The sequence below is a fragment of the Drechmeria coniospora genome, chromosome 03 (genome assembly GCF_001625195.1).
Source record: "Drechmeria coniospora strain ARSEF 6962 chromosome 03, whole genome shotgun sequence".
Classification (NCBI taxonomy): Eukaryota; Fungi; Ascomycota; class Sordariomycetes; order Hypocreales; family Ophiocordycipitaceae; genus Drechmeria; species Drechmeria coniospora.
The window spans coordinates 8,373,516-8,392,830 of NC_054391.1; the positions used below are offsets into that span (position 1 = coordinate 8,373,516).

The following is a 19,315-nucleotide window of genomic DNA, read 5'->3' on the forward strand; positions in this document are numbered from 1 at the left end:
GGGGGGGGGGGAACAAAGTTGGATGAACAAACTGTTCCTCAATTCAATGACATGACATGGAAACGTTCTCTGGTTCGTTTGCTTTTGGAAAGAGACCCAATATCTAAAAACCGACCATTCAGCTACGTACAATATGTACCTACCTACTTACTGTACGTACTTAAGTACGTGGTTCGGAGTAATTACTCTCCGCATACGGAGTACATGTACAAGCACATCACTAACATCACTAAACTATAGTACTCCGTAGTAGGCCCTGCCGCGTACCCAATGGCCCTCCCCATCAACTATACGCGTACTGTACTTGAGTGCTTTACATGTCCTACTGGTACATTTGCACAAATAGCTAGGTAATAATTGGTTCAGTTCGGTGCATATGAGCAGTACGAAGAGATGCTCGCACATCAGCCGTAATTGTACTTTTGTTGACGACATGCGCTTACTGGACGGAGTACTATGGAGGAGGTGCCGTCATGTATTAATTATAATTCGGTGTAAACGTACTCCGTAAGCACGTACTGTAATTACTCCAGGTATGACAACAGTGAACACCGACTTGACTTGTACTTATGATTTGCACCTACCGACTACTGTATGTACTTCTGACTGTTAGCCTACAGAGCACAGTACATATGTACCTTTCTCCATTCAATACTTACTTACAAGCACTAGCCCCGCAACCCGCACTGGTTGCCCGTTTGCTGTACTAACTCCGTACAGCAACAGATGTGGCCTATTATTGTCCTGGCCGATTCTGTTAATTACATAAAGGAGGACGAGCGCACTGTCAAACCTACAGCAGTTCTCAACCTACATTGCTCCATCCGCTGGCCAAGGACAAGTCACGACCATGGAGGCACCGCAACTGGCGGCGCAAAATGCGTCGCATCTCGGAGAGCTCGCATCGCCAAACGCCCTCATCTCGAGACGACTTTTTACCCGCGCCACCGAGCAACCAGTTGTGAAGCGACAGAAGCTCGAGGACGCGTTCCAAGACTCTGCCATGAAGCATCGTTTCCTGGCCGAGTACCACGGCGTGCAGACGTTGCCCGCGACGATTGCAGCAAGACAACCGACGAAGAAACCCGGAAGGGCATCGGCTACGGCGAAGGCAGGAACTGCGTCTCGTGCGTTGACGGGGCGCTCACAAAAGCTCCTCGAGGACGTTCCTGGATCAACAGGGCCGGCGGCGGCGGAGGCCGCTTCCGGTGCAGAGACGGCAAGTAATATGAGCTTGGAGAGAAGGATAAACCAGCAGTACCAGCACGCCAAGCCAGAATGGCACCCTCCTTGGAAGTTGATGAGAGTTATATCCGGGCACCTGGGTTGGGTGCGGGCACTCGCCGTGGAGCCTGGAAACAAGTGGTTCGCGAGCGGTGCTGGCGATCGGACAATCAAAATCTGGGATATGGCCACCGGCTCTCTACGACTTACCCTCACCGGCCACATCAGCACCGTCCGCGGCCTCGCCGTTTCACCACGTCATCCCTATCTGTTCTCCTGCGGCGAGGACAAGATGGTCAAGTGCTGGGATCTCGAGACAAACAAGGTCATCCGCCACTACCATGGCCACCTGAGCGGTGTATATACCATGTCCCTTCACCCTACGCTCGACGTTCTCGTCACTGGTGGTAGGGATGGCGTTGCCCGAGTTTGGGACATGCGAACGAGGAGTAACATCCACGTTCTGAGTGGCCATACTCAGACCGTTGCCGACGTCAAATGTCAAGAGGCCGACCCCCAGGTCATCACCGGATCGCTCGACTCCACCGTGAGGCTCTGGGATCTGGCTGCAGGCAAGACCATGGGCGTGCTCACCCACCACAAGAAGGGTGTGCGCGCCCTGGCCGTGCATCCCAACGAGTTTACATTCGCCAGTGCCAGCACCGGAAGCATAAAGCAGTGGAAGTGCCCCGAGGGTGCCTTTATGCAAAATTTCGAGGGCCAAAATGCCATCATCAACACCCTCAGCCTGAACCAGAAAAACGTCATGTTCTCGGGAGGTGAGTGCTTGCCCTTGCCACTAGCCCCCCTTGACACTCACGACTGTGCTGACGAGCACGCACGCAGGCGATAACGGCTCCATGGGCTTTTGGGATTGGAAGTCGGGCAGCCGCTTCCAGGCTCTCGACACCACAGCTCAACCTGGCTCCCTCGATGCCGAGGCGGGCATAATGAGCTCCACCTTTGATCGCTCGGGATTGCGACTTATCTGTGGCGAGGCCGACAAGACCAGTACGTCATCCACCCACTCCCAGTCCCCGTATCCCCCTAGCCGCCGCCGGCGACTGGCTGCTGACGGAAAGTAGTCAAAATCTGGAAGCAAGACGAGAAAGCGTCGCCCGAGACGCATCCCATCCAATGGACGCCGACGCTAGCGCGGCGCAAATTTTAGGAGGTTGTGTTCTGGCGGGCGTTGCGTTGCGAAAAAAAAGTGGCATGGAGAGGCAATCACGGGAGTGAAGATGTCATTTCATGTCGGCTTGATACGCTGAAATTTCACTTTCTTCCGTCTTCAGATCCCGATGCCCATGGCTTTGAGCTCTCCATCATCGCGAAGCGCCATCTTCACCTCGTCATCGGCGACGGCCAGCCGTAGCTTGCTGGACCGCTCTGCCCGCTGTGTCTCGAGGTTGATGAGACCGGCCGCGACGAGGTCAAGGGCCGCCGTGTGGACACTGCTGGGTCTGGTGCTCGGTCGCGGGCCGCTCGCCGGGGTTCCCTTGAGGCTACTGCCCAGGATAGAAGCCATCCCTGGGTTCACGGGTGAGGAATGGACAGTAGCCCGCTGCAGCTCGTCCAATGCTTCGCCGAAAGTCGTCTCCGCAAGGCCCGTTCTCCGAATCCGTAGCAGCAACGCCGCCATGAAGAGCTTGGACATGAGTGGGAGGCCCCGGAGATGCTGCTGGACCGGGTTGCTCGTCGCCTCGTTGATGGCCTTTTTGATGGTCGCAATGGTGACCCTGCCGGCACGCGACGGCTGGTTGGCCCCTCCCGTCTTGGACGGCGTCGGTGGTAGGTCGCCATCGGCGTCGCGCTCGGCGAGCTCGACTGCTCGACGGCAAATATCCAGCGCCCTTCGAGCGTCTCCGCTGACGGCAGCGACTTTGCGGCTGGCAAACTGAATGGCGTCAGGGTCGACAACGTTGTCGGGGACGCCTTCGAGACGCGATTGTATGATTTTCATGAGTTGCTCGTGCGTGTACCCTGGGAAGGTAATTCGGGTAAGGCCTGTATGATGCCATGATGTCAGCGTCATAGACAGAGCTGGCGCCCATGGCGTATGCAACGACCACAGTCAACGTACCGAGCCGACTGCTGATCTTATTGCTCAACGTTCTCTCCGGGAGATCCATGGTGTTTGCCACGGCGAGAACAATCAGACGGCTGTGCCGCAGGGTTGGCCAGTTGAAGAAGTTGTACATGACTGCCTGGTTCTTGGTAACGAGCTGATCAAGCTCGTCCATCAGGACGACGCAAGGCGTACGCCGAGGGCTTGGGTTGCCAAACTCCCGTTCTAGCATGTCCAAAGCCTGCGACGGGCTTGCCCGCTGGCCATTGAGCGCTTCCCAGAGTAAGGTGTACGACTGGTGAGGGTCGGTGATTTTCATGCCGTTGATCTCGACGAAGATGAAATCATCCAGTTCATCCGAACCAACAGCATCATCAAGCCGGGATATAACCTCGCGAACGGTGGCCGTCTTGCCAGTTCCGGGTGTGCCGGAGATGTATATACAGTTGCCGGTCCCCTCGGTGATGGCAGCTTCAAGATGTGAGTAGACGAGAGCGAATTCTCCCTCGCGACAGGGAAGGCTGGTTGGTACGGATGACACGTGGAGGTGAGAGCGTGCGATCTGGAAAGGGGATGACTGGGCCTGTCCAGGAAACAGTTTCCGGGTGGCGAGGGGGGTAAACTCGAGTTTCTTGCCTGCGCCCCTGATGGCATGTCAGCAACGGTCTTCTGCGCGGGCGGGAGGGGGTAACGTACCTCTTTTGCGATCGCGAGCCATGCTCGACATGGCCCCGTTTGGACTGGGGCGTCCTGGCCGACACGGTGCTAGTCTTGGTTGGCGTTTGAGGAGGCAAGTATGCGGGATCATGGGGTGACTGGCCCCGGGCCTTTCCCCGGCGGCGAGTTGCCTTGGTGTCTCGTTCTATCCGCTGGCTCAGTTCGAATATGTCCTTCCCGCCACGGTAGATCTCTTCCCATATGAACTCGTCGGTGTAGCTGGCCGTTCTTGTGTTGCAGCCGCGACGACAGATGAAGGTCTTCCCATACTCGGGGAAGTGGCGCGGGATCTTGCCAGACGGGAACTTGAATAGAAACGCTTCCAATGAGGTAACTTGAGCCTTGCCGTTGATGGAGGCCAGCGGGTTCTTGTCCCACGACGGGGAAATGTATAGCTCGTTCTACACGCCGGCATCAGTGCCGCGAAAGGCGCTCGGAGTGGTGGTGGATGCATACCCAGTAGAAGTCATCGCGCTTCTTGCTCTTGTTCCTTATCTCTTTCTCCGTCGAAAACCACATAAAGTTAGCAGCTTTGTCGCCCTCGCCATCAGGCTCGATGAACTCGCATATGATGGCCACCCATGCCTCATTGGATCCCTCGGCCTTGAGAAGCACGCAATCGCCGACCCGACACTCGAAGCTGCCCATGCGAGCTCCTACTATTCTGTCCGACACCTTCCGTCTCTTGCTATGGCTCTGGCCGTCGTCCTCGTTCGGTTCGACGCCGTAAATCCATTCCCAAGGCAGGTCATCTTCCCCTAGCTCGTCATCCGAGTCTTCGCGAGCAACGCCCGAAAAGGACCGCTTCTGGGGTCGCTGGGAGGTCGACGCGTCTCGTTTGGCACCGCTCTTGGGTGTCATGGCATCGAATTCGACCGTGCGCACGGGAGTGTGCCGTTTGGCAACTGCGTGTTGGAGTGAATGTGAAACGGAGACGTGACGGTGGGGGAGGAGGCGGGAGGTAGCTAGCTAGTACTCCGCTGTCGGTGACTAAACGTTACTTGGGAACGACCGCTCGGGTGTTGGCGTACGGCATCCAAGCAGGTACCCGTTGGTCTACGGTAATCAAAACGGATGGCTCATTCATAGGAATCTGTACATCAGAAATGATTACGTTCACGATCGGGCGCAAGAGATAGTGGACAATGCATTTCGAGAATTCGTAGCTGGTGCGGGCTATATGTGTTGGCTGGAGCGACTGGCTCGCTTGTTCAAGCAACTGCAACTGGACGATCAAAACAAGCAGCTCGATCGACCCTTCCTCCCAGTCGCCTGCTGCCTACCGCCTGCCTAATTGTCTTCGATAATTTGTTTTGCACAAAAACCGCATTGGCAGCTGCCAATTGCCACTTGTCATATCAGGTGCCAGGTGTGGTTTCTTGTTGGCAGCTCCGAAACGCAACCAGTCCGGCCACTCATACCAGTCACAGACACATCATTGCACACATGCTCTTTCCATACGCACAATTTCTCACACGCTGCATACAGGCATATACAAGCTTGCCGTCTCACCTTCACCTACAACACTGAAGATTTGATAACGATGCAGGGAAGCTTGCGAGGCGGGCCTCGGCCGCAGTCAGGGGCAAACAATGGCGCCAAGGCGAAAGCCTTTGTCAAGCAGTGCACTATGGCGTCTGCCAAGTCCACGGCTGACAGGAGACGGCAAGCAAACTTTCTCGCAGCCGAGGAGGAACTCCTCAACCGACCGCCTGCCGACCGGCCTTTAATCCAGGTAGGCAAATATCCATCATGATGATACCGTTATGCAACTGACGTGGAAGCAGGTGAACCTAGTGATTCCTGGGAAGCACATGCTCCCCCGCAACCTCGATGATCCTGCAGCTTTAAACGCTATCCGCAGGACGCATAGGGTCTGGATTACCAGGCCTCAGCCCAATATCCTGGTTATCCATAGCGACGACACACAGCGGTTGCAGTGCGCATTGAAGGATCTTAACTGGACGATCCATGATATGCGTCGTTCGGATGAGATAGCCGTCACGCGCTTCGTGACCCAACAGCCTGCAAATATGACTGAGGACGTTCTCGTCAAGGTTGAGCTGAACGCACGTCCCTATATGGCAGGCAACAGCCGCACACCTGATTCGGGTGAAACCCTCCCCGTCGCGTTAGGCCTGTTCCATGAACTAGCTGGCAGAGTCACATCATCGGCAGAATCACTGAGAAGACTGACAGTGGACCTAAAGATGCGTGTCAATTTCGGTAGCCTGCAAGTGCGCCGGAGGAAAAGGACTCTCGGGAATGAGATGACGTATGCCGACTTTGCACACATGGTGTCCCAGTATGCCATCCGTGGAGGAGCCCATCTCGACAAAAGGTACGAAGCGGAAAATGAAAGTGAAACGGATTCTGGCATGAACTGACGAGGTCACAAGACTACCAGACGTCCAACGTGCCAACAAAGTCATACAGCATATCGTCAATCCCGCCGCTGGGCTCTATTATCCCGACATGGGGGTTGTCCGAAGTCGGTGCACTGTTCTGTTGAAAATTCAGGATCATGATCTGGTGTCGGAAGCTGAAGTCCCGTTCACGGAGAACGTGGGGTTGTCTACGCCAATGCTGGCGAGACCGGAGCCGTGGCCTAGACTGAATTGGACAGTGGCAGCCCCTGATATGTATGTCGCGCTGGATCTAGTTTTACCGCACAAACTGACAAGGGCGACCCAGGAAACTTGATTGGAATTTTGAGGTCGGTTCATTTCATACAATGGAGGCCGTCCCACACGAACTCCGAAGTCTGACCGAACATCTCGTTTTGGTCCCAAGCGACGCTGGATCGAACCAGACCGCATCACTCAGTATACCCAAGCTTGTGGCCAGAGGGCCTGGCAGTAATCAAGTCAAGGAGACCATGCTGAAGGTTTCAATTTTGGTGCCCTTCCAGGATACACCGTACATTGTCGAGATCAGTACCACTCAAGCGTGGGCCGGCATGAAAACCAGCACAGAACCAAGGACTTGGTGGGGAATGGAATTTTATGGCCGAAACTGGGACGAATCTATCAACTATATGAGCCCAGGAAATCGGAAGAAGGATTGGGGTTCAGGACTGCAGACAATTTGGCCAGGAGACGCTCCAGGATTGGAGCCGAGATTCATGAGCTTCTTGGAGCACATTCTCCAAGTCCAATCAGCGGTGGGAAAGGTGGACTTTGGCCAGTCCACAACCGAAACGTCAACATAGTTGCATGAGAAGTGCCCTGGCTAAAGAAAACAAGGAACGGGAGGTGCCGTGCGATGCCTTGTGATTCATAGCAACGGAATCAAGCAGGGTAGACTCTAGTATGGTCTGGCTGGGAAGCGGATAGTACTAGGGGCGGTGTGACGTGAATGAAATGCAGGCAGTGAATAGCATGGCCGCGTCTAGGACGGGACACTCTGAGATGATACGAGTTTTTGCCTCAAAACTGGCCCAGAATTAGCCTCGACAGTTAGGGGCTAAGATGAACCGAAGCAGTTGGGTATGAAAACGTACCTTCCTCTACGGCCCTCACATTGGCCTGTTTTCGCTGTAGAATCGCCTCCAGATCTTTGAGATTGCTCGACATCTCTCGCACTTTGGACTCGTAGAACTTCTCCGCCGAGCTCAATTTCTAGGGGTGTATCAGCTTTCATCTGCCGAGCGCCAACGTGTCTGGATCAGGTCCAAACCTTTTCCACCAGAAATCCTGTGCCTACATCCACCAGCACGGCATTCGAATTTGTGAGTTCGCCGCGGACATATAGCGAGTTTGTAAGTGGGACGAGGACTGAGTTACTGGCTGCTTCATTGTTCGTTCGTTGTTAGCATCTATGCCCACAACACAATTCCAATCCTTTGTTTGGGGGGTGTACCGTCCGAAGCCAAGGACCGGCTATTGACGCATTGAAGGCAGTCCTTGAACTTGTTCTGGGCGCCGTGGAGTTGCGCAAATGACGAGGTCAGATGCTCGAGCTCTTCGTCGAGTTGTTTCTTGACCTGTGCGAGCTGCTGGGGCTCAAGGCTGTCAAGGTTGAGGGTGCCTGAGGGTTGAAAAGAGTCAGCGGAGAGTCTAAGGAGGCTTTCCTCAATCCCGGCTTACCTGTTTCGCGTTCGCCAGGCATGGTGATGGTTTGGGAATTGAGGTTGCGACACGAAGAGCGAGCATCAATCGCCTACTCTATGTAGTAATGCTGTCACAGAGCAGGATGAAGGCGGCTCGATGCTAGTAACAAATTCCTGTCACAGTTGTATTCCTCCTGTATTACTTACTTCCGTACGTACGGACGTTGGTACGCTGGTGGGGTCTGGTCCAATTCTTGGGCCCCACAGAGGCTGGATGTGACGGCATGGAATTAATTATTACTTTTTGGTTGCATATACTTCGTCCTGCAGATTACTTTACCACTATTAATCAAGGGCACCAAACGCATGTTCCTGAGTAGATTTACAATAACAACGTGCAGATACCAGCACTGCTACGGATTGGAGTGTGTGCATATTTTCGTATATCAGCATTGGATGGGCGACGGGTTGAAGGGACAGAGGTACTAGGTCAAGGTGATTTGGCAATAATAGCAACTATCATATCTACTGACGCGCACGTAGTACTCGCTACTCCATTTGTACTTGCAAGTATTTTCCGTTGTCTCGTCCTGTGGCTACAGGCAATAGGGGTTCAATAGACACTTGGTGCCCGCAGCCCACATCACGAGCGCTTGTATATTGCATCAAGATGCCACACGTTGCACCTCACACTCGTCCATGGGAACATTGTATGGAAACAATCCAACCGGCTATGTACAGGTGCGGGCCGTAGTTGCCATACCGGCAAGTGTGCTACAGCCGTGACAACAGCTCCGGCAGATATGTCGGTAACTGATCCACAGCCACCTCGTCCTTGATGGCAAGGCTCCTGCATTGTACTTCGCAAATGCCTCTCTCCCTCCAGGCCTTGCCAAGCACGACGGCAACGGGGTATCCGATCATTTCAGCGTCCCTCATCTTCCAGCCAAACGTTTCTCGGCGATCGTCGAGAACCAGGTCACAGGTTGGGCTTTGGCCGACGAGCGTGTCGAAGAAGTTAATAGCCTCGGAAGTCACTGCCGAGGTCGGAATAACAACAACTTCGAAAGGAGCTATTGCACGAGGCCAGTTGAGGCCGCGAGAGTCAACCTTGTGTTCTGCGACGGCACCAAAAATGCGCGAAACTCCGATTCCATAACAACCCATTTGGACTGGTGAAGCCCCCCCTGGGGCGCTGGGTAATGTGACTGACAGTTCCAATGGTTTCGAGTAGCGAGTGCCTAGGTAAAACGTGTGGCCAAGTTCCAGCGCACGGTGGAGCTGCAGCGTTCCCTTCTCGCATCGAGGACATTCATCGCCATCTGTCAGGGGACGGATGTTCAGCGCTTGGCCGGATGATGATTCCATCATGGAGGATTGGAAGACAGGAAACGCGTCCAAATCGGTCGGCACAACAGGAAGCTGGCCTCGTAGAGCGTCGAAAGAGTGGGCTAGTCGATAGTCGACAACGTTAATCACCCGAATCGGGGTCGACAGCGCTTCCGCATCTGTTTTGCAAGCCTCCATTAATGCCGAAAGGGGTTCTCCAATGCTTAAATCGAGCTCGGGAACGACCTCCTTGATGGCATGAACGTTGATGTCGGCCTCCTGCGAGTCGTTCGCATGCTGGGTATACCATGCGTTGACCAGAGTCTCGCGACACTTGGTGATTCCACGCCAAACGCGGACGTTTGCCGCCGAAACGTCTCTGCTAGCAGCATGGGCGCCACGGGGCAGTGGCCGAGCCATTGCCACTTCGTCATTGGCAGTATAGCCGCATCCACCACATGACGCAACAACGTCTTCACCAAGGGGATTTACCAAGTGGTATTCGTGGCTACAGTCGCCACCCATGTCCCCCGAACTGGCCTCGGCGACCAGGATTCCAAGTTTCAGGTCAGCGAAGAAGGCTCGGTATGCGGCGGAGACCTCCTGGTATGTCCCGATGGCCGAGTCCACAGTCGTGTCGAAGGTGTACAAATCTTTCATGGTAAACTCCCGGGCTCGCAACAGTCCATGTCGCGGTCGAATTTCGTCACGATACTTGCGTGCTAGATCTTCGCGTCAGAAACGCACGATTTGGATTGGGGGAAGACCCACTCGATTGATACAGCCTTAAGGGGAGGTCCTTGTATGACTTGATTGTGCCAGCCAGGAGAGATGTAATTTCTTCCTCGTGCGTGGGAGATAGGATGAGCGACATCTTCTTGCGGTCCGCAAATCGAAAAAGCTTACTACCGCGGTCAGCGATTCATCCGAAATATAACACCACAATCCCTAGAAATGGCGGCAGCTCACCTCGGGAGAGACGTTGTCCAGACGCCCGCTCCTCCTCCACAGCTTCTCCGAAGAGATTGTTGATAGGGACAAGCGCGACGCGCCTACGAACGCGTGTCAGACATACACAGGCATTTCGATGTCGCGAGATAAGGGAGGGCCGTACCTATGCGTTGCATGTGCAAGTCTAGCAGAGCCTCTATCTTTTGCTGCACTCGCAAACCCAAGGGCAATAGCTGGAATACTCCCGAGTGAGCCTAGGGGTCGGGAATTAGGCTACAGTCCCCCTGAGTATTTGGAATTTGAAATCCTACCTGGCGCAGGAAACCAGCACGAATCAGTTTATCATGTCCAGCTACGAATTCGTCAGCAAGAGTTCGACGAGTACAGATTCTGAGTAATGGAAACGCACATTCTCCCTCTGCACCAGGCAGCCCGCCTGCGGGTACCCAGAGCTTCGACAGAACTGATCGAGTTCGTATGGCACAGTTTTGTGCCGAATGTGAGAACCCTCTTCCACACATGCGGTTACTCAACCTCAGCTGAGCCCATGACGCGGGCCGAGGTGTAGGAGGCATTGTGTACCGATCACAAGATATGATCTACACAATGCATTTCGAACAGAAAATCAATATCCGCAGGTCTCTGTAGCAATGTCAAAGGCCGTATATTGTCTTAAAGTCGCATGGTCAGAGTGCGCCAGAAGCGTCGTGGGGATGAAGAGACGAGGAGCTGCCCGGCCAAAATGGTATTCTCGGCAAGTAAGTATAATAAGTACTAATTACAGAGGGTCAAGTCGTGAACTATTAATCCCAGTACGGAGTACGGAGTACGCCTACCATTCTTGCTGGTGTATGTGGGGCTGATAAGATAGCGATTGTCAAAAAAGTCCAGACTTGCAATTTTCACCAGCGACAGTCACGCAACCCAAAGCCTCTCCAACGACGTTTGACGCAATGCCGAAATCGTCAAGTAGGGCCCGCGCGCCTAGGACCTCCGATGTGGCCCCCGAGTTCGACGTTAATGCTCTTGCTCATCTCACCTCCTCGTTAAACAAGAGCCTGGGTACTACGCAACACAAGCGAAAGGGACCACCTACCAATGGATCAAACCAACAACATTCGAAGAAACAACGACCGTCCGTGGCAAGCCCGCAAAGAGAAAGCTCTGGGGATAATCTAAAAGATCAGGGGGCACTTTTGGCAGAAATAAAGGAGCTCGGGGGAGACGAAGAAGACCTCGAACTTATCAACGAAGTCGATTCCGATGACTCCGACTACGCGGCGGAACCGGCTCGCCCAATTGACAAGACTCTTAAAATGGAGTTGGCGGCCCTTTCCAAAGAACTTGGTTTTGCCGATATCGTGCCAGAAGAGGCCAGCGATGTAGATATGGACGAGTCAGCCGAGGCAGGGGATGAGGTTGGGGATGTGGAGGAAGAGGAGGACGACGACGACAGCAATCAGGAGGACATTGCGCCCAGTCGCAAACCTGGAGGCATGGCAAGTGACGGCCCTACCCCCGGGAAGTGTCAAGTCTGACCACTAACCCAGAAACCAGACTTTTGAACCGTTGGCAGAGTGGCATTCTGCGGGCCTGAAGTCCCTGCCAGGCCCGACTACTGAACAGCTTGGCCCGTTCATGGGTGCCGTCGAGTCTCTCAAAAACCATGCCCGAGAATTGCTGGAGCAGGATGCCGCAAAGTATAGGACAAGCATCTTTGCGTCGTCGTCGCACAAATTCCTGTCCACCATCATGTCCTCGGGTACTCTCACCGACAAGGTATCCGCCCTCACCTTGGCCATTCAGGAATCCCCTGTTCATAACATCCGCGCCACGGATGCCCTCATAGCTCTTGCGTCCAAGAAAAGCCGCGCACAGGCCATCGGTGCCATCGGTGCACTTGTCGACTTGCTGGGACCCGGAACTCTACTGCCCTCGGACAGACGTCTGCGGCCGTTTCACTCCCAGCCTGGTTTGCTGGGTACACTTCAGAAAACGTCAGTCAGATCGTGGAACCCCAGTCAGCCTCTTCCCGGGAAGGTCACCGGTGCTCATTTGATTGCCTGGATGTACGAGGACTGGCTAAAGGAGACCTACTTCAAGATTATTCAGCTGCTCGAGGCTTGGTGTTCCGACGAAATCGAATACTCGCGCGTCAAGGCGGTGGACTTCGTCTATGGCCTTCTGAAGGAAAAACCAGAGCAAGAGTCCAACCTTCTCACGCTTCTTGTCAACAAACTGGGCGACAGGGACCGTAAAATTGCCTCTCGTGCGTCTTATTTGTTGTTGCAATTGCAGGTTTCTCATCCTGGGATGAAACCCATCATCATCCGCTCAGTGGAGCAGGATATCCTCCTTCACCCCTCGCAGGACACACGATCAAAGTACTACGCCATCAACACTCTGAACCAGACGATCCTCAGTAGCAAGGAGCCTGCCGTTGCCGAATCACTCATCCGCATCTATTTCGATTTTTTCGTGTCGTTACTAAAGACTGGTAACTTGGGATTTGGGGATCTGGCCGACATGGCAAACTCGAATGGGGCTGACGTCGCAAGCGGGAAGCCAAAGGGGCCAGATGGAAGGCCGACGGGTGGGAGGTGTGGGAGGCGCTCCGGCGCTCCGAAGCCAACGGTGCCTGAGACCGAGGCAGCAGACAAGCTCGTGTCGGCTATCTTGACAGGCGTGAATCGTGCGGCCCCCTTTGTGGGCGTCAACGATGCCATCATGGACCATCATCTTGACACGCTCTTCAAGATTGCGCACTCGGCCAACTTCAACACGAGCATTCAGGCGCTTCTTCTTATCCAACATCTCTCATCGACGAAGCACTTCGCCATGGACCGATTTTTTCGGGCGCTGTATGAATCGTTGTTGGACCCGCGTCTAGTTACATCGTCCAAGCAGTCGCTCTACCTGAACCTCCTCCTGCGGTCGTTAAAAAGCGATGTCGACGTTCGGCGAGTCAAGGCCTTTGCCAAGAGGATGTTGCAAATCGCCGGCTTGCACCAGCCACCATTTATTTGCGGATTGCTATACGTCATCTCGCAGCTTCAACGGACTTTCCCTGATTTATCGAATTTGGTCGAGGATCCGGAGACATCTGTCTTTGATGATGAGACGTCGAAAAACCAGCCAACTTATGACGGTCGGAAGCGGGATCCAGAACACAGCAATGCTCAACGGAGCTGTCTGTGGGAAATGGTTGGTTCTTTTCTCTCGCTGGTATTCACGACTTGCCGCTAACACAAAGGTTCAGGTTCCCGTCCAGACACACTTCCATCCCTCGGTCAGTGTTTTCGCAGACGCGCTGCTGGACAGGGGCCGAGACATGCCGAAACCCGACTTGGAGAGTCACACCCTCATCAGGTTCCTGGACAAATTTGTGTACAGGAATCCCAAGTCGACCGACTCTGCGCGCGGCGCCTCTATTATGCAACCTCTTCGGACAACAAAAGACTCTGGTGATATCTGGCTAGGCGGCAGGAGCGCAAGTGCCTCCGCAGTATCTGTCAACTCGGCTGCTTTCTGGAACAAGAAGATTGAGAGTGTTGCTGCCGAAGATGTCTTCTTCCACGAATACTTCCAGCACATTCCCAAGGAACCCGCAGGGAAGAAGGCGAAACAGTCAGTTGCCGAGGATGGGGAGAATGGCGAGGATGAGATCTGGGAGGCGCTGGTGTCGGAGCAGCCAGGGATTGACATCGATGATGAAGACTCCGGTAGCCTTGATGGCTTGGACGACCTGGACATGCTTTCAGATGACGGATCTTCGCTGGCCTTCTCCCTGGAGAGCGATATGGAGGACTTCGACGAAGACCAGATAGCAGGCACCAGCGATGGCGGTTCGGGGTCAGACGGAGAGGAAACGAAAGAAAAGGAAAAAGAAGAAGGGAAGGACAAGAAGGTCTCGCGGCGCAAGATGCTCAAGAGTCTTCCCATGTTCGCGTCGGTGGATGATTACGCAGAGATGCTTGCTGAGGAGGATGGCATGTAGACTACAACTACGAACTTGGTTCAGTCAGCCCCTGCTATCATTTTCACTTCCCGGTCTAGATACCTCGGCATGGCGTTTGATGTTGACGGTATCATCCCAGGAGAACGAGAACTCCGACGAACCGGAATTGAGGTCTCACTTGCATCAACCGTATCGGCGTGGAGTGTGGCGCACGATCCAGCCATGAAGTGGTGACAGCCCTTTCCCCCAGTACTCGCTTGTGCTACATCTTCATTTTTTGACAGTTTCAAAATTCCCAGTACTTTTTTTCGATATAGGGGTGGTTTACTTGGAACGACAACTCTCATGGATGAGGTATACTTGGGGGGGTTGGTGAGGAAACTACCTACCTAGTAGCCAAGCACTGTCTGGTGGCCCCCAATCAAGCACTGTACTGTACCAGGTACTCCGGTACCAACTGATCAATATAGAGAGCTCTGCTGGGATGGTGCCATGACTAATGACGGCACTACTTGCTGCCAACATATCAACTTCACCTCTCACAATTCCGCGAGTGCATCCAGAAATTGGCCAACAGTCTCCCCCTCAGCCAGTTGGCACACCCCATGTCTGTGCTTACACCTATATATAAGGAAGTCATCTCTCATCATGGAGAGCTTTCCTCCGGGCATGGCCGCCTTCACGCCGCCGGCCCCTCCTCCCAAGCCTGGCAGTCACGACACAAGCGGCATCGGCACGCCTTGTGGTCTTCCAGGTCCTTCGGGCTCTCCGAGTCCCCCAGGCCTCACAGGCCTCACAGGCCTCGCGGGACCCGCTCCCCCTCCTCTCCCGCCGCCGCCAGCTGTAGGCGAAGGAGCTGGCGAGCCTTCCACCCCATTTCAGCAGCTTGATACGGGGTCGTCCGATCCGGGCGTAGGATGGCTGCCTGACCTGCTCCTAGACATGTCGTGAGTTCTCGCCATGGTCCACCGGCCGCGAGCGGTCTCGCTGACATGGCGGCGATTTCCAGGACACAGGATCTCGCCGGCCTCCTTGCCTCCCCTTCCCTTCTCAGCGCGCTCGCGCACTCGCCGTCGACAGCCCATCCCTGCACCGCCGCCTCCCACGCGCAGCTCACCAGCGCACTGAGTCAAAACAGCGATTTTGCGCGGCAGTTGCAGTCACTCGGCGGGCGCCTTTCCCACCAGCGTTCGGACACACAGGCTCATCTCCTCTCCACCCACAGTCTCGAGCGCCAGTGGCGTCAGAAGCAATCTGACATGGATCACGCCCTCGCACCATTCTCTCCCGCTTCCCTCTACCAGCGCCTCTCCCAAGGCGTTCAGGAGCAGGCTGGTGTTTGCCAGGCCATGGAGGAAAGCTTCCTCGAAGGGGGCGACGGGGGGGACGGCGGAGACTTGGCCTCGGAGCGAGAGGTGGCTGAGTGGGTGCGTAGATACAGGGAGGCCAAGGTGCAGTTCTATCTGCGGCAAGAGAGGAAGGAGAGGTGGGATGAGGGCAGGGTAGGAGGTTGGAGATGATGTGCCTGCTCCGTCCTTTGCTCGATCCTGCCTGATTCGTGCGTGCCATGATGACGACATTGAGAATTTACGACTTCACGCTTGATGACCGGCCGTTGGGTGGACCGATCAGTGCCATGGGGATACGTCATCTGGGTGTTCCGGGGAGGTGGTTTGGAGGCAAGTCCCGCACGACACCGTGGTGTACGAAAGTTGGATCATGTACTGGTGAGCACGAGAGTCGACGTGAAGCATTCAGAACATGGCGCTCGTCGGGGACGAATCGACGCGTCCGCGCACCATATGGGAGCCATTTGAAACGGGGCATCGGATGAGCGGCGATGGCAAGCCGCAAACATGGCCGTGGACGTTTCTGCCTAAACCAATGCTCCCCAGAGGCTACGACGAAGGGTATGCCTGCCGATTGTGTCCCAAGGACCGCGGAGGAGTGGTTGGGTGTATCCTTCCTTGGTCGAGTTGATTCCTCGGGCGGGACGTCATCAACGCCAGACGGCCTTGATGGGTTTTCCCGGGTGGTTTCAAGAAATGGCAGTACCTCGCTCGCTATCAACTTGTACCTCACACCCGTTGTTCGTTTCCTTCTTTTCCTACCTCGCCACTCGAATATCGTTCGGCATCATGTTCGTCGTGGTGTTGGACTAAAACAAGGTGTTCCACGTCCCAATCTTTCTGTCAGCTTTGCTCCGCGAAGCATCCCTGCGGTTGGCAGGAGTTCGGTACGGCCGCGCCTTGTGCCGACAAATAAATAAACAGTATAATATAAGCAGGGGCTGAATCGGGGTTGGGTCGGGCACCGGCACCGGCGCCAGTTCGGACACGAAGCCGAGTCATGGCGAAGCAATTCGTTCTCCGTCCGAACTCCGGACTGGCCCGTCACGCACTCATGAGCACCCCTACCCTGTCGGGCAAGGTATTATTAATTATTATTATAACGTGGTCTTTTAGTTCCGTGACAGTGAAATCATGTTGTGCGCAGGGGCAGGCAACACAGAGAATCTGTGCCGACATCATTGAACAAGAGCAAAGCAACCAGGAAACGGACATGGATGCGAATATGAGTATGCACATAGAAGGTTTCATTACCCTCTCGACCAGTGTGTGTACTTACTGTACATGCACTTACTGTAATTACGGAGTTACAAGGTAATACGGATTGCATACTTACTGTACATGTACTTATAAGAACTGTATGTAAGCAAGTGCGCAGAGTACTGTAGATGTACAGTACTCAAATGGTGTGCGGAGTACATGTCCACAACATAAGTACATGTCCAGTACGTGCATGTACGGAGTACTTGAAGTACACGTGAGTATGGAGGAATAGTCGTACTCGTGTTTCCGTGTGATATTATTGCTCGGATTATTATTTGAGAACGGTTGGCTACGGCGGTACTATTCGAACTCGTAGCAGTTCGGTATGTTATGTTGAACTAAATATGAATAACCGAGGAATACGGAGCACTTGTTGTGCAAGTACTTACTTGCTGTACTTGCACGGTGTACTAGTTCTGTACTCCATGCCGTCATACTTACTGTACAATGACGAATTGGCTCGGGATGCGTCGGCAGTACTCCGTAGGTGCCGTATGTCGTACGTGTGATTCATTCTCACATAAGTAGTTGTACAACGTACATCTGCAAGTACTTGTGCTCCCTACGCTGTATTTACTTACAAGTACTTCTTGTACTAAGTAAACCACTGTAGTTAGTGCTTGTACAGTAATTAAGGACTGCAGTTAATAAGTGTTCGGAGTACAGTCCATACGTACCTAGTTCTTGTACAGTACTCCACCACTCACTAATACCCCGTATTATTGGTGCCTGCACTGATAAGTATACCATGGATACCTAGGTACCTAGTAAGTAAATAACACTTGTACTCCGTACTCCGTACTTATAGTGCCTACCAATTCCTTTCCAGACCTCCAGTAGGTGCAGGTGTACAACCTCGCTTGCTTCTTCTGCCATTGGTCTCTTATCCGCCTTGCCGAGGATGCCATCATGGTAATGCAAGTGGATAACGGCGGTCGACAGATGAAGCAAACATTCGGAGGCGTTGTGGGGAGGGGGGTGACAAGATAACAGCGGGACTATCGACGGATATTTGCTCGGCCCTAACTCGTGTTATCTATTTATCTCTACATCTCTCCATCTCGGCATCACTCCATCCCTCCACATCTCCATCCCTCTCCCTATCTCTCGTAGCACCTAATAATAATACAGCATCAATCAACAATCGAGTTGATTGATTCGATTGAGACGTGGTCAGCCGTTGACGCAGAGCGACCGGAGTAGCGCCGGCTGTGTGGCTTCTGCCTTGGCGTGCCGCTTCCCTATTTGGCAGGCTGCCGATCGTGTCGCGTGCGAGTTCATTGCGTACTGTACTTACTTACAGTAGTGTGTGTCGATACATGTACTGTACATACGAGCACACCTGTTGTAGTACTGTACTCTTGTATCCGAGTACGAGGTCGTGGAAGTTGGTCTTGAAGCCGAAGTAGCTGCTAGCCTACGAGCCTGCGGGAGCAAGGCCGTCTCCTCCTCTCAAATGTGTGCTGGACTGCTGGTAAGTACATAAGTAGGTACCTATACAAGTACTGTACGTGTACAGTATGGAGTACGGAGTACATGTTCTCAGGTAGCTAGTATAGTACATGCACTAGCAGAGGAGTCCTACAACTACAGCACAACTAAGTGCAGCACATGTGCCGTCAAAGTAATATTTCGTAGCCTCTGCTTGTACGACAGGTGTACTTGCAGGTATTACATGCAAGTAAGTAGGTGTTCCAAGCGTGGAAGCCCGCGCAGCCGTTGTGTCAAGATGCGACGCCAGGGATTTGATTCCCCGCGAATGAGGAATTACACTATTATACATATTACTTGTACATGCCTGCATGATTGTCATGACCTACCCGAAAATTACACAGTATGACATACTCACATTACTTACAACTTACCACCACAGGTACTGTAGGTGTAAGTAAGGTAGGTGTTCTTACTTACACCTACAGTACAGCAGGAGTACATGTGCATACGGTGCATAGCACGTGTGTACGGAAGCATATGATACTCCGTACGACCCATCGTGCTCGTTCCCCTACTTACTTGTAAACCAGGAATAGTACCTACATGTAGTTGTGCACCTAGTCGTACGTACTAGGTATGCATACTTGCATGTACAGTGTGAGAATTGGCAGTCCGTTGTACCAGTCGACGCATCCCGCTTCGGCGGTTCCAAGCTCGAGTGTGTCCCGTTTGGACGGAGCGCGCCTGCAGGAAGTAAGGAATAATATGCAATCATGGACGGAACGAATATTGCAGTACTCCTGACTTATACCCCTATACCATTGCATCCCAGTACATCTTCCAGCGCATGGGATATAACTGCAGTGCATGTGGCATTCGACATGCAACTACAGGTACCTGCCGTAGGTGTAGCACAGTGCTTGCAGTGCAGATGGAGAGATCAAGACATTTCCGTGTACTCTGTTCATGTG

General features: G+C 53.6%; 7 protein-coding genes across 7 annotated transcripts; 4 read left to right on the forward strand and 3 right to left on the reverse strand.

Moving 5' to 3' along the window:
* Window positions 1-850: 850 nt before the first annotated feature.
* DCS_07917 (pre-mRNA splicing factor prp46) lies at window positions 851-2,395 on the forward strand (the record flags this gene model as incomplete). Its single annotated transcript, XM_040805200.1, has 3 exons — window positions 851-2,003; window positions 2,071-2,235; window positions 2,310-2,395. The coding sequence occupies 3 exons, from the start codon at window positions 851-853 to the stop codon at window positions 2,393-2,395; spliced, it is 1,404 nt and encodes a 467-aa protein (XP_040655304.1).
* A 120-nt stretch (window positions 2,396-2,515) lies between these two features.
* Window positions 2,516-4,870, reverse strand: DCS_07918 (uncharacterized protein; the record flags this gene model as incomplete). The annotated part of the gene is made up of 4 exons (XM_040805201.1): window positions 2,516-3,231; window positions 3,308-3,936; window positions 3,989-4,410; window positions 4,466-4,870. 4 exons carry the CDS (start codon window positions 4,868-4,870, stop codon window positions 2,516-2,518), a joined length of 2,172 nt encoding a protein of 723 aa, XP_040655305.1.
* Window positions 4,871-5,552: 682 nt separating this feature from the next.
* Window positions 5,553-7,220, forward strand: DCS_07919 (uncharacterized protein; the record flags this gene model as incomplete). The annotated part of the gene is made up of 4 exons (XM_040805202.1): window positions 5,553-5,744; window positions 5,797-6,350; window positions 6,409-6,651; window positions 6,704-7,220. The coding sequence occupies 4 exons, from the start codon at window positions 5,553-5,555 to the stop codon at window positions 7,218-7,220; spliced, it is 1,506 nt and encodes a 501-aa protein (XP_040655306.1).
* A 179-nt stretch (window positions 7,221-7,399) lies between these two features.
* Window positions 7,400-8,119, reverse strand: DCS_07920 (Byr1-binding protein Bob1; the record flags this gene model as incomplete). Its single annotated transcript, XM_040805203.1, has 5 exons — window positions 7,400-7,443; window positions 7,512-7,629; window positions 7,688-7,800; window positions 7,871-8,038; window positions 8,098-8,119. 5 exons carry the CDS (start codon window positions 8,117-8,119, stop codon window positions 7,400-7,402), a joined length of 465 nt encoding a protein of 154 aa, XP_040655307.1.
* A 715-nt stretch (window positions 8,120-8,834) lies between these two features.
* Window positions 8,835-10,915, reverse strand: DCS_07921 (uncharacterized protein; the record flags this gene model as incomplete). Its single annotated transcript, XM_040805204.1, has 6 exons — window positions 8,835-10,111; window positions 10,161-10,290; window positions 10,359-10,441; window positions 10,504-10,594; window positions 10,652-10,692; window positions 10,750-10,915. 6 exons carry the CDS (start codon window positions 10,913-10,915, stop codon window positions 8,835-8,837), a joined length of 1,788 nt encoding a protein of 595 aa, XP_040655308.1.
* Window positions 10,916-11,293: 378 nt separating this feature from the next.
* On the forward strand, window positions 11,294-14,337 carry DCS_07922 (CCAAT-box-binding transcription factor; the record flags this gene model as incomplete). The annotated part of the gene is made up of 3 exons (XM_040805205.1): window positions 11,294-11,843; window positions 11,917-13,544; window positions 13,600-14,337. The coding sequence occupies 3 exons, from the start codon at window positions 11,294-11,296 to the stop codon at window positions 14,335-14,337; spliced, it is 2,916 nt and encodes a 971-aa protein (XP_040655309.1).
* A 609-nt stretch (window positions 14,338-14,946) lies between these two features.
* On the forward strand, window positions 14,947-15,818 carry DCS_07923 (uncharacterized protein; the record flags this gene model as incomplete). The annotated part of the gene is made up of 2 exons (XM_040805206.1): window positions 14,947-15,245; window positions 15,308-15,818. The coding sequence occupies 2 exons, from the start codon at window positions 14,947-14,949 to the stop codon at window positions 15,816-15,818; spliced, it is 810 nt and encodes a 269-aa protein (XP_040655310.1).
* Window positions 15,819-19,315: the final 3,497 nt, after the last annotated feature.